At 35.0% G+C, this 14337-nt stretch overlaps 1 protein-coding gene across 2 annotated transcripts; it reads left to right on the top strand.

Moving 5' to 3' along the window:
- The first annotated feature begins 3234 nt into the window (after window positions 1–3234).
- On the top strand, window positions 3235–6060 carry LOC132621143 (uncharacterized). 2 transcript variants are annotated; one of them, XM_060335286.1, is made up of 2 exons: window positions 3235–5456; window positions 5739–6060. In XM_060335286.1, the coding sequence occupies exon 1, from the start codon at window positions 4474–4476 to the stop codon at window positions 5401–5403; it is 930 nt and encodes a 309-aa protein (XP_060191269.1). In that variant the 5' UTR covers window positions 3235–4473; the 3' UTR covers window positions 5404–5456; window positions 5739–6060. The 2 variants fall into 2 exon arrangements, with proteins under 2 accessions (XP_060191269.1, XP_060191268.1); XM_060335285.1 differs by having other exon boundaries at window positions 5732–6060.
- Window positions 6061–14337: the final 8277 nt, after the last annotated feature.

Here is a 14337-nt window from a genome sequence, read left to right as displayed (position 1 = left end):
TACTATTGCATCGTTTATACTCGTAAAATGCAAGTTACTTAAATATGAACTTTTGGTTTAAAGAAAACTAAAACTTGTACTAAAAGAAAAGCATGGGATGTAAAGAAAAAAGTGCTATAGCAAAGACAACGAGCATCCCATTTATATCAGCAGAAAAAGCTCCAAGATATAAATTATACACTAGAAATTCATGAGAAAACACAGTTTTGAATAGGTTTTAATCCTTCAAAGATTATAAAATTAGGAGAAGGATGGTAGCAGAAAAAGGATTCAAAGACGTGGGGGAATTGACTTTCCAAGGGAAGACTCAGTTGCTGGCTGCAGTTGCTGCGGCTGGTGTTGGCTGCTGCTAGCTAGTGCTGGTACTAAAGACATTCTTGATATGTTGATCATGAATCATTTGGTAATGGGTGACTATTGCTTAATCAATGCCAAAAAATCGAATTAGAAAATCGAAATCGAACCGAACCGAACTTCAAAACACCGTACCAAACCGAACTAATTCGGTGTGGTGTTCGATTTCCACTTAAAAAACCCGAAACCGAAATACCGAACCGAACTTTGAAAAAATCGAATTGAACAACCGAACGCCCACCCCTCATTTAAACTTATATATAATTAATTGCAACCATTGCCCTACAATTCATTAAATAGAATCCTTTAATTACCTAGTTAAAGGGGAGTGTATATATAAAACTGAACCTTCTGTTTCCTCAACAGTTCTATGCAAGTAAGTATAGAAAAGTTTGGCCACCATTAGTTTTATAAAGAGTGAGATGGGGACCTCTATGATGGAATTAAACCTAACATGATAAGGTTGCTGATAATTTCAAAAACGTTTGAAAATATTGTCTGATGCTTATCCATTCCAGCCACATATGTTTATTCTTGTCAGTTTTTCAATAATATGTTACGTGAGACAAAAAAACGCTATATAGGCAAAGGGCGGACCTATGACCAATTTTGTGGTGCTAAGTATAGATATATAGAAAATATATGAAAATTAGGTATAAAACACGAAAAGCACCCTGAAAACCAAAAACACATATGGGTGTTTTGGTTTCCAGGTGAATTTTAAAGATTTGGGAGGCTGGGGAACATGCGTTAGAACTTCCGCTCGAGATTTTAATTTATTAATTTAATGAGGCACCCTCGACTCTTAAATCTTGAGTCCGCCATTGTATATAGGGTGTCTTTGGTACGGTGGAGAATAAAATTTCTTTAAAATTCAGAAAAATAACTCATTAAAAGTAATGAAATAAATTTCATAAGTGGCCCACCCATTGACCACCCCATCCCTCGCCACTCGGCACCCCATCCCACTTACATAATATTTTTTTAGATTACATATAAATGCTCTTACGATAATATTTTCTTACTTATTTATCAAATACTAAAAAATAGATAATCTAAAAATATTTTCCTAAAACAAAACATTTCACATGAAAAACAATTTTTAGTAAGAAACATAGCAATAATCACAACATTTACTTTAAACTTAAAGTATATGTCCTGCTTGTGCTTGAGTGATAGAGGGTGAGTGATAGAGGGAGTGGGGAGTGGGGAGTGGTGGGAGATTAACCTTGAAACAAAACTCTCCTGCTATTTATTCATAATACACTTTTTTATTTAGTCTGTTTAATTCTATATTTTAGAAATAATTTAACTTAAAACTTCTCATTTTATTTTTAACGAAATGATTTAGGGTCAAACAAATATTTATGACTTGTTTTAGATCATAAGTTTAATTTTTTTTTACTTTCTTAAAATCTATGCCTAGTTAAATTATATCACATAAATTGAGATGGAGGGAGTATAGATTAAGCAAATTAGTTAATATTAACAATAATTATACTGGGTAATTATTTAGTCGACTAAATTAGCCTGTATTTCACTTCTAACTTCATCTGAATATTGGCAAGACTTCATGGAAAATTTTGTATAGATAGATTATTGGAGCTATACAGTAGATTTAGTAATAAAATTAGCTATGCCTTTTGGTTTCTCAAAGTGGCATCCAATTATTTTGGATCAACTTTGTTGGACTAAAGCCACAAATAATAACATAGAGGGAATAATACTTCCATATTGATCGTCAACTGCTCCAATTAGTACAATTATTGGAATACGACCCATCATTCTCCTGTAAGTAAAAGTGAAAAATTGTCTGACTACTACCATTATTTGGTTTGCTATATGCTTTACTAATCAAAGAAGAACTCAAGCAGAATTGAAGTGACAAATGTTAATATCAATATTTTGCATGACTTGTCTTCGTATTAATGGCTAATTTTTCCTTTCATATGAGAACTTTTACATATAGCTGATTATCTTTGGTAATATCCTTATGATAGTTACTTCTTTAGTATAAATTATGTATTTATCGTAAAAATCTATTTGCACTAAGTTCAAAAGACAGAATTCAAAACTCATAACTTCAAATCTCGAATCCTTCAATGCTCTTAAATGGTGTAATCTCAAAAGATTTGAGGCAAAGTACAATATTTTTAAAATTTAAGCCAGATTTGACACCATCAAATCCAAGTTATTGCCCTTGCATATCTAGGAAATGAATTATAAAAGAAATTAAACTAAGAAAAGGAACCCAAAAAAAAGTAGCTTTATAGATTTAATCATTACTCCCCTTGAATAACTTTGTTACCGCTCTTTGGCCTTTCTACTTCATTTCCACTATAGTCTACAGCATCCAGCTTTGAACATGATACTACACAGTAAGTTTGAACAAAATTCTGTTCATACTTTTTTGGAAAAATGGTCAAATGTATCTCTTTTAAAACAAGTCATAAATGTCAACCAAACATGGTTAAAGTTTGAAAGCTGGAAGAAAAAACTTGAAAATGGGTTTTTTGATTCAATGGTTGTCTGAAGAAATTAGTTGTTGGGATTTGTTCACTGAATTTTGATAAAGTTGCATTTTAAACTTAAGCTCATTTGATTGAGAATTGAAGGAGATTGAAACAATTTTTTTTTAGCATTCTTCTTGGATAAGACGATGAAAACGGGGCTGGGTTGGGGCGGGTCAGGAAAAGATTGGATAATTTAATTTGATTTGGATTTTGCATCTCAATAGGGATATAAATGTAAATTTCGTTGACGGCAGAGATATATGTGTTCATTATCGCTAATGGAAGATAAATTGGCTAATAAAATAAAATAGAGGGGTATATTGGGCCCTTTACCCTACTGTTTTCTTTATTGTTTGTTAAGTTGGAAAAAAGAGAGAGTGCTTTTATAATACTCCATCTCTTTTGTTCTTAGGTAACCCTCATCAGCCACATGAGTTTCATCCGTAAGCAGCTACGTATATATCACCAATAACTGAACACTTTAAAATATCAAGAGAGAGATTAACAAGGAAATAGAATCTTATGAAAATCTACATTATTGTCTTACTAAGTTTTCATATCTACACAAGCATCCAATGAAATTTCTACTAAAAGAAAAACAAAGAAACTAGACTCCTACTCCTAACATTTTCTATGACGAGATAATCTTAGCAAAATCTACTTTGATTGTCTCACAACCCTTCGTATCTTTAAAGAAGATAAGCACCCAATAATTTGGCTTATTCTCCTATTTAACATTTTGTAATTCGAAGGCGTGGTGGACGTAATATTTAACAGCAGCTGATATATAGTGTGTACACACCTTGGCGGATGAAAGGTCACATTTATAGGTATACATAATAGACGATAAATTCTTAAGACATGGACCGACCTTAAGAAGTGGGTCGACCTGGATCCATGCTAAGGGCAAGGCTCTTTCTTATGCCACAGAAATATTACGACACTCAAGCTTACTCATTTTTCTTTAAAAAAATCTCATAAATAAACATTATATGGTGAAGTGGGTGCGATACTTAATTTTGAGATTCTATGGGGACTCAAATATTTACCCGGGTCCCTTTAGTCACCCTAACAATCCCCACGCGTCCGAATACCGTATCCCTATTACCCACAACAATATTTGATCGGCCTTCCCCACATCTCATACAAGCGCGTTCACTTCACACACTAACCAACCATTTGGACAAGTGCCTTCCCCGTCCAATCACGTAGGTCAAATCTCTCTTTCAACAGAAGCATTGAAACTCACGTCCGTGCAAGGCGCGTGATAATTCTTGAAGCGGTAATAATTCGAACAGTAGACACGCGTCCAGTTACTGGAACCTCCCACCAAAAGTATTCCCCACTTTGTTTCTATCAAGGTACAAACGTGTCAACTTTTTTGTCTCAGTGCCATTGACGTGTCGATCATCTGAGTGGCTATTCCATGCACACCAATCAGGACACCCAATTGCCCACGCACACCAATCAGGACACCCAATTTGCCTGGATACGCTGCTTTATCATTGGACCCACCCAATCACTCCCCACCAATTAAATCTATTCACTATACTACGTTTGCCCTAGACACGTGGACTTCCTTCACCCCTATCACTGTTCTGTAACTATGATAATCTGCTCGGTTACCGGTCATATATTATTATTTCAGTCTAAAAACAGCTCTTTTTGGGAGAGTTTATCAGCCGTGATGGACGGTGGAGATTGTTGGCCCGGTGCTAGGTACGCAGGTGGACCGCAAGATACGACGATAATGAACCGGATAATGCTAAGATTCCGACCGATCGCACCTAAACCGGTTGCTAACGGTTCATATCCGGGATCTACATCGGAAGGAAACAAGATGGAACTTGTTAGCAAAAGAAGAGTGAAGAGAAAGTACGTTAGAGTTAAGAAAAATAGCAAGTGCAAGAATAACAAAGACGACGAAGCTAAAAAAGACGGATCCTTGCAGTTTGGTGATAACAGTACTGTTTTAACCCTTCAGTTGATGCCAGAAAGCAGTAGCGGCGTTAAGAAAAACCCACAAACTATTGGATCTCGACCTTTCTGGATGAACTTTCAGAAATCGGAGAATAATGATATTTTGACCGTAGGATCGGTGGATCAGGTAGATCGGACGGTTGAGATGCAGAAAAAGAGAGTTTTAGAGTCATGGGTTATGGTGGACCGAATAACAAACACGTTCGTAGATGGAGAAGCGTTAGGTAGTACGGACATGGAGAAGATGAAGAATCTAGAAGATGACACGTGTCCAGGCCTTATATCTGACGGCTTAGATAGGGTTCAGTGGGTGAATCTGGCGTATAGGAGAATGGTTGATCCTCTAGAAGGTTCTGGAACGATACCGGAGCTGGTGACGTGGCTGGTAGTGAAGGAGAAAATAGATTTGTCTTCTTCTTTGCCAGCTTTTGCATGCACTGTGAGGATACTGTATATGAAGAACTCAGAGACAATGCCGTGTGATGTATGGAAGATGGAATTTGGAGGATTTGCATGGAGGTTTGATGCTAAAGCTGCTCTTAGATTGGGTCGTTAATGAAGAAACAAAAAACCTGCAGCAATAAAGGATAATCAAAAGCTAGCTAGCAGGTAATTATTAATTAAAACTTTGTTATTATATGATTATCAGCCGAAATGTTGGCAACCTAATGCAAAATAATTAGTGGTAATTGTGCTTCTTTTGCGCAATAAATTCTCTTGCAAACCATGAAACTTGTGGTTTAACTCGATACTTATTAAGTTGTAGAAAGAGTTTGTTCAGATATCGTGAATTGTGAAATCAATGACATGCTTTTGCTTAATTTCAATTCGTGAAAAATATTTTTGATGTTAAATTGGTTCAAAATTGAATCATATATGTATAGATAACAGGTGAATGAGCCCGAGGCATCAAAGGAGATGGAAGAGAGATATAAACAGGTGAATCAATTCGATTACTTGAGTTTGGAAGAAGATGGGAGATGTCCAAGTTATAACTATCTACTATATGGTTTTAATTTGTTGTTACATAAAATAAGCTTCTCGATCGAGAAGAATGAAAGCGATTTTGTGGAAACATATAAAGGATCACTCTTTAATTCAATTACATCATATCAAGTTATTTTGTGATTTTGAACTTACATATTTTCAAAAAAAAGCATTTCATGCTTTGCTATCTCTTCAATCTAATAATACAAAAGCATATACATCTTCACTGAAGTTCTTCAAAAAGATTGCTCCAGTTAGATTTTTGAGAGGCATGCACGACTTGTGCTTAATTTTTAATATGAAGTTGTTGCTTTTTTGAAACCAAATACCCCCCCGATATGATAAATTGAGAAAAATGGTTGAAAGATGATTTTTTTTTTTTTTTTTGGGTACACGAAAGCTGTTGATGCTAACTACAAAATTTGGAGCTAAAAAGATACTCTATTTGTTAAAATTATGGGGTAGAGAATGACATCTTCAGCTACTTAACACTATCTAGTTGTATCAAAATGATGTGGAGATTGGAGGGAGTTGGTGTTGTAACAGGAATTTTGATGATCATGTTCTCCTACCTAGAAATGCTAGCAAGTAACAATGGAAAACTCAAGTTATTTTCTCGTAAGGAGTGAACACTGTGACATTATATAAAATTTCTTGTTATTCGATCAAAATTCTGAAAAGATAATCTTTAGAACATACAAGATTATTTTGTTAGTTGAACTATCACCTGAAGAACATTTGTGTGTTTTCGAAGAGTTGACTAATTGAAAATTATCTTTAGTTAGTTATATATGTTTGTATATCCCTTATGTCGACATCCCTCAGTACATGAAGACCACGCCAAATAATAAAGCGTTAAAATATCATCTCTCCAGAACAAGGAAGTGATGTCATTGGACAGGTTGAGATGATTAAGAACCCAATATGGAAATTGTTGGACAGGATGAGGCTAAACAAATTATTTTGCTAACTGCTTGTTCTATTTAATGTTTAAGCCTTAAGTATAGTTAATGAAGGTAATCATATTTTAATGGATTTTATTTATATATATTGGAATTGTAAAAAAATATATTATTAATGTATGTAACCTGTTATAATATGTTACTTGTCTTATTTTCTAGTTCCCTATTATTGCAGGTTTCTAACAAAATATTAAGTAATACTCATTGTCAATAAGCATGAGTTAAAAAGATGAAGGTATAAAAGCCTACCTCATCCTTAATTTCATTGGGACACTTGGAACCCAACTAATGACAGTTGTTAAAGTAGTGATAAAAGAACTTTGTGAAGATTACAGGACTGTAATACTGACAACTATGTTTTGTCAAGGTATTTGTCATGGTACAAGCTAGAGCTTTGATGGTAACGTTAAGCTTTCTGAGTTTGAAGCTCTGATTCTTTAAAGTTTAATTAAACTATGAATTTGTTTTAATAATATTGTATATGATATCAGCAGAATGAATCAATTATATATACCGTCAAGAGATTTAGTGGGATGTCTTCATTCTTAATCAAAAATCTTGAATTCGAGTTTTGTGAATAGAAAATTTTTAGAAAGAGATTGTTTTACCCTTTAGTGAGTTTATACTTGTGCAAAGCGAATTTATAATTTGATCTTTACTGGCTAAAATTTGGAATTTTACTACAATTCATTTGATATTGTGGGTCCAAATGAATTCACTATACCTTCTCGTTCGACTTTGAGACGGATATATAAGTGGATACCGGATATCGCATGATTAGTTGGAAAAAGAGAGTAGATTGAATCATTATGCACACCACAGCACGTGCATGTACAAATAACAGCTCATACTCTGCAGCAAGTATTGTTTGACAGGATTAGTTTTTTTCAGAGAATCTGTTTGTACAACAGAAATGGGTCTATCATCTATGTCATTATCAAGTGGTACTTGTTAATCGAAGTTCTATTGGTTCTCTCTTAAAAAACAATACAGTTTCAGAGATGTGTCGAGCCATATGAATTTTTGCACGTGAAGTTATCATCTTAGGTACGGTTACCGGTAATCTTCTTTTACTTTGCGGACGTAGTCGTTGATCTAGATGCATGTACGTTAGAGGTGTAAATAAACTTCGAACTTTTCGTCTACCCTATGGATCAGGACCGGCTTAACAAGATGGGGCTTAAAATTGATCTTCAGATAGAAGCTCTAATTTTTTTTAAAAATAAAAGATGGTCATATGTATGTATGTATAAAGTCTACCTGTCTAGATTTTTAGATGTAAAATACCGAGTTTGGACTCAAAATCACCCAATAAAAAAAGACTTGAACCGAAATATCCTAGGAAAAAAAGTGGTATAAAAGTACGATTAATGCAGTATTTTACTGCGCTAAATAATATATTTTATTGCGCTATAGGACTTTTTTGTTTTGGTTACTTTCTCTTTCTTTTACATTTTCATACTTTTTTTTTTATGTATTTTAGCCATATATTAATTATGCTTTGAGACTCCGAAAATTCAATATTTTATATAGAATCTTACTTATTTTTGTGCGATTAATAAGGTAGACTTAATATATTGAGGATACGCAAAATTTCAAATTGTTGTTTTAGTGGTTGAAAAGTGCTCAAAGTAAGTTTTTGTTTGAAGATTTGTTGTCATTAGGTTTAAGTTATTTATGTTTTAGGATTTTGTGTTATTTTTAAATGAATGTTTAATTTTATTTCTGTTATAAAATGAAAACTATAAAGTAAATACACGGAAGAAATATGTAGAGAGAATATGTAAAGAGATATCAGATTATATTCTACTTCTTTCAATTCTACATATGGCCTCTATTTATAGAGGAAAATAAGTAGCTTAATGGCTAAGTAGTTTAATGGACAAACATACTCATAATACTCCCCCTTGGATGCCCATTAATTAGATGATGTGCCTCGTTAAAACCTTATTAGGAAAAATCCGGTGGGAAAAAGTCCTAATGAAGGAAAAATAGTGCACATATCTAGTAATACGCTTTGAGAGTTGCCTCATTAAAAACCTTATCAAGAAAATCCAATGGGACAAAACTTGGTTAAGGAAAAAAGAGTACAACGCGTATTTCACTCCCCCTGACGAAGATCAAGATTCAGATGTCGGAGCCTTCGCATTCCAATCTTGAATATCATCTTCTCAAGAGTTGAAGTTGGTAAAGATTTGGTGAACAAATCTGCAGGATTGTCACATGAACGGATTTGTTGCACATCAATATCACCATTCTTCTGGAGATCATGTGTGAAAAATAACTTTGGTGAAATGTGCTTCGTTCTATCCCCTTTTATGAAACCTCATTTTAATTGAGTTATACATGCAACATTATCTTCATATAATACTGTGGGTATTTTTGTATCATACTTTAAGCCACATCTTTCTCTGATGAAATGTATCACTGATCTCAACCACACACATTCTCTACTTGCTTCATGAATAGCGATTATCTCAGTATGATTTAAAGAAGTAGCAACAATGGACTGCTTTGTCGATCGCCATGATATAGCAGTACCTCCGCATGTAAATAGATAGCCTGTTTGAGATCGAGATTTATGTGGATCAGATAAATAACCTGCATCTGCATAACCAACAAGATCTGTACTACCTTTGTTAGTATAAAACAGACCTATATCGCTAGTTCCCTTTAGATATCGCAATATATGCTTAACTCCGTTCCAATGTCTTCGTGTAGTAGAAAAACTATATATTGCTAGCAAATTAACAGAGAACGCTATGTCAGGTCTTGTAGCGTTTGCAAGATACATAAGTGTACCAATTGCACTAAGATATGGTACTTCAGGACCAAGAAGCTTTTCATTCTCTTCTTGAGGTCGGAACGGATCTTTACTCACTTCAAGTGAGCGAACAACCATTGGAGTACTTAAAGGATGCGCATTGTCCACGTAAAATCGTTTTAAAACTTTCTCAGTATAGGCAGATTGATGGATAAAGATCCCTTTTGAGAAATGTTCAATTTGCAGACCAAGACAGAGTTTTGTCTTTTCGAGATCTTTCATCTCAAATTCTTCCTTCAAATATTCAATCGCCTTTTGGAGCTCTTCTGGAGTTCCAATGAGATTTATGTCATCAACATAAACAGCAAGTATAATGAACCCTGATTTTGTTTTCTTAATAAAAACACATGGACAAATGGCATCATTTATATATCCTTCATTTATCAAGTACTCACTTAGGCGATTATACCACATGCGCCTTGATTGTTTTAAACCATATAATGATCTTTGTAATCTGATTGAATACATTTCCCGAGACTTTAAACCAAATGCTTCAGGCATTTTATATCCTTCAGGAATTTTTATATAAATTTCATTATCAAGTGAGCCATAAAGATAAGCTGTAACCACATCCATCAGATGTATTTCAAGGGTTTCATAGACAGCTATACCCATGAGGTATCGAAATGTTATAGCATCCATAACTGGTGAATATGTTTCTTCATAGTCGACGCCGGGTCTTTGAGAGAATCCTTGTGCAAGAAGGCGTGCTTTGTATCGCACAATTTCATTTCTCTCATTTCTTTTCCGTACAAAAACCCATTTGTGACCAACTGGTTTTACACCATTAAGCGTTTGGATTACAGGTCCAAAAACCTCACGTTTAGCAAGTGAATTCAATTCTGATTGAATTGCTTCTTGCCATTTTGGCCAATCATATCTTCGTCGACATTCTTCGACAGATTGAGGTTCCTGATCCTCACTGCCTTTCATAATATTTAGTGCAACATTATATGCAAAATCACTATTCACCACAATTTTTGAACGATTCAAGTTGCCCTCATCACCAGTAAAACTTAATGATAGTTCTTTACTCACTGGAGTCTCGGGTTTGCTGATTTCTTCAGGAATATCAGAATTAATCAGATCTTGAATCTCTTCATGAGATCCTTTCATAGTGTCATTCTGATCATTGTTTGTATTTTTTTTTCTAGGATTTTTATCCTTGGAGCCCAATGGCCTACCACGCTTCAGGCGTGGATGAGATTCAGAGGCTATGACACTAGTAGATTGTCCCTTTGGAACATCAATTCGAATAGGCACATTCTCTACAGAGATATGTGACTTAGTTATTCTTTTCAAATCAGTAAATCCATCTGGCATTTGATTTGCTATTTTCTGTAAGTGGATGATCTTCTGGATCTCCTGCTCATATATAGGGGTACGTGGATCAAAATGAGATAGTGATGGAACTCTCCACACAATTTCTCTTTTGATTTCTTTTCTCTCTCCCCCTAATTGGGGAAAATTTGTTTCATCAAATCGACAATCTGTAAATCGGGCAGTGAATAAATCTCCCGTCAATGGCTCAAGATAGCGAATAATGGAGGGTGATTCAAACCCAACATATATTGCTAACCTTCTTTGGGGGCCCATCTTAGTGCGCTGTGAGGGTGCTACAGGCACATATACGGCACAACCAAAGATTCAGAGATGAGAAATATTTGGTTCATGACCAAATACTAATTGTGACGGGGAGTATTTATTATAATGATTCGGTCTGAGGCGAATAAGAGATGCTGCATGTAAGATAGCATGACCCCAGACGGTTGTAGGCAACCGTGTTTTCATAAGTAATGGTCTTGCTATCAATTGAACACGCTTAATAAATGACTCAGCAAAGCCATTTTGGGTATGAACATGTGCTACAGGATGTTCAACCTTTATCCCAACTGATAAACAATAATCATCAAAAGCTTGGGATGTAAATTCTCCAGCATTATCAAGACGTATAACCTTTATAGGATAATCTGGGAACTGTGCCCTTAAGCGTATTATTTGTGCCAATAATTTCGCAAACGCCAGGTTGCGAGACGATATGAGGCACACATGAGACCATCTCGAAGACGCATCTATTAGAACCATAAAATATCTGAATGACCCACAAGATGGGTGAATAGGTCCACATATATCCCAATATATACGATCTAGAAAAGCAGCGGATTCAATGTCAACTTTCATTGATGATAGCCTGGTTATCAATTTGCCCTGATGACAAGCGACACATGAAAATTCACTACTTTCAAGAATCTTCAGGTTCTTAAGTGGATGCCCATTTGAATTTTCAATAATTCGTCTCATCATTATTGATCCAGGATGACCCATTCGGTCATGCCAAAGCACAAAATTTCCTGAATCGTTAAACTTCTGGTTTACGATTGAGCGCGCTTCAATTGTACTAATTTCTGCATAGTACAGGCCAGAAGACAAAGTTGGTAATTTCTCCAAAACATATTTCTGGCCGGAGACATTCTTTGTAATAATGAGATATTCATCATTTGTTTCATTTAATGTCTCGACATGATACCCATTACGGCGGATATCTTTGAAACTCAACAAGTTTCTTGGGGATCTAGAAGAGAATAATGCATCTTCTATAACAAGTTTCGTCCCCTTAGGTAGAAATATAGTAGCTCTTCCGGAGCCTTCAATTAATTTCGAATTGCCAGAAATTGTATTAATATTTCCCCTTTTTCTACGCAAGTAAGAAAAGAATTTCTCATCTTTGAATATAGCATGCGTTGTTCCACTATCAATCACACAAATATCTTCATGATTGGTCATTGATCCAAATAATATTTAAGGATTTTTCATATATTCTTCAAAACGAAAGAATAGACAAAGTAAACATCGAAGTAGATATTATGATTAGACAAAGTATTACACACTTTATTTCATATATTACTATGGAAACATAACCACATTAGCTAATACAAACGACATGTATGAAATATCTAAGTTAATACAGATCCATCACCGATCAGATAATCTATTTTCCCTTCAGGGAGTTCAAAGAAATCTGCCACATCTAGATGCATGGGCTTAACATTATCTTCAGAAATAAAATTTGCTTCGGCATCATTTTCTGCCTTTTTGAGGGAGGCTTGATATAGCTCAACTAGGTGCTTTGGCGTACGATAGGTACGTGACCAGTGCCCTTTTTCCTCCACATCGGAAGTATTTATTTTCTGAATTTTTCTTTTGCACAACTTCATGCTTTTCATCCTTCCTTTTTCACTACTGGTGGTGAAGGGTATTATTTGGTGCAAGACGAGAATCATGATTAAAGTTCCTTCCTCGACCACGACCATGACCACGACTGGGGCCACGACCTCTTCCACGCCTAGAATGGTGAACATTTGCCTCATTCACTTCAGGGAATGGGGCAGTACCAGTGGGTCGGCTTTCATGATTTTTCATTAATAATTCATTATGTTGTTCAGCCACTAGAAGACGTGAGATTAGATCAACATATTTCTTGAACTTCATCTTTCGGTATTGCTGCTGCAGAAGCATACTCGAGGCAGGAAAAGTGGAGAACGTTTTCTCCGGCATATCATTATCAGTAATATTTTCACCACATAATTTCAATTGAGAAATAATTTTAAACATTGCAGAATTATATGTCTTAACAGATTTAAAATCTTGGAACCTTAAATGGAGGCAATCAAAACGTGCTTGTGGATGTATGGCCATCTTCAGGTGATCATATCTATCTTTCAGATCATTCCACAGCGTAAGAGGATCTTTAACCGTGAGATATTCCATTTTCAAATTATCATCAAGATGACGGCGGAGGAATATCATTGCCTTAGCACGGTTTTGGTTTGATGCTTCATTTTTATCTTTGATGGTGTCTTGTAGACCCATCACATTAAGGTGAATCTCGGCATCAAGAATCCAAGACATATAGCTATTGCCGGATATATCTAAGGCTACAAATTCACATTTAGTAAGATTTGCCATTAGTAAAGGGAAATAGAAAGTCAATACCTTTGAGACTTTTTGAAGTATTTGCTCGAGATGACAGAGTCTCGTGCTGATAACGTGTTATAAAATGAAAACTATAAAGTAAATACACGGAAGAAATATGTAGAGAGAATATGTAGAGAGATATCAGATTATATTTTACTTCTTTCAATTCTACATATGGCCTCTATTTATAGAGGAAAATAAGTAGCTTAATGGCTAAGTAACTTAATGGCTAAGTAGCTTAATGGACAAACATACTCATAATAATTTCGAATATGCCACGATTTTTTTTTAATTATCAATTTAAAATGTCACATCATAGACGATAATAAAGACTAAGATAATATTATAAAGATGAATAGATGCACAAAAAATATATAATATTTATTTAAATTGCACAATTTAGTTGTATATAAACTATCGTGGATGGGTTCCACTTATGGTATGCCTAAAACTATCCTTAGGCCTAAGGCTCATATCATTCCTACCGCTCTGACCATCGTCTGCATATCTTTTTTCCCTCTGTAAGAAGAGGGTACTCTAAGCCATGAGCATTTTTTGCCCTTGCGCCCTTCTACATAACGAGCTTTTTTTTTTTGGGATCTCATCTCGCTGGTACGTTCGGAATCTCAAGCTGATCTGGTTCTAGAGACGAGACCTCATTCTCGTCGAGAAATGCCACCGCAGGCGCCGGAGGATAAAGTTGAAAAATATATAAAAATTAATACCAATTCTTAGTTATATT

The sequence above is a fragment of the Lycium barbarum genome, chromosome 12 (assembly GCF_019175385.1).
Source record: "Lycium barbarum isolate Lr01 chromosome 12, ASM1917538v2, whole genome shotgun sequence".
Lineage (NCBI taxonomy): Eukaryota > Viridiplantae > Streptophyta > Magnoliopsida > Solanales > Solanaceae > Lycium > Lycium barbarum.
This window is presented reverse-complemented; position numbering and strand designations above follow the sequence as displayed.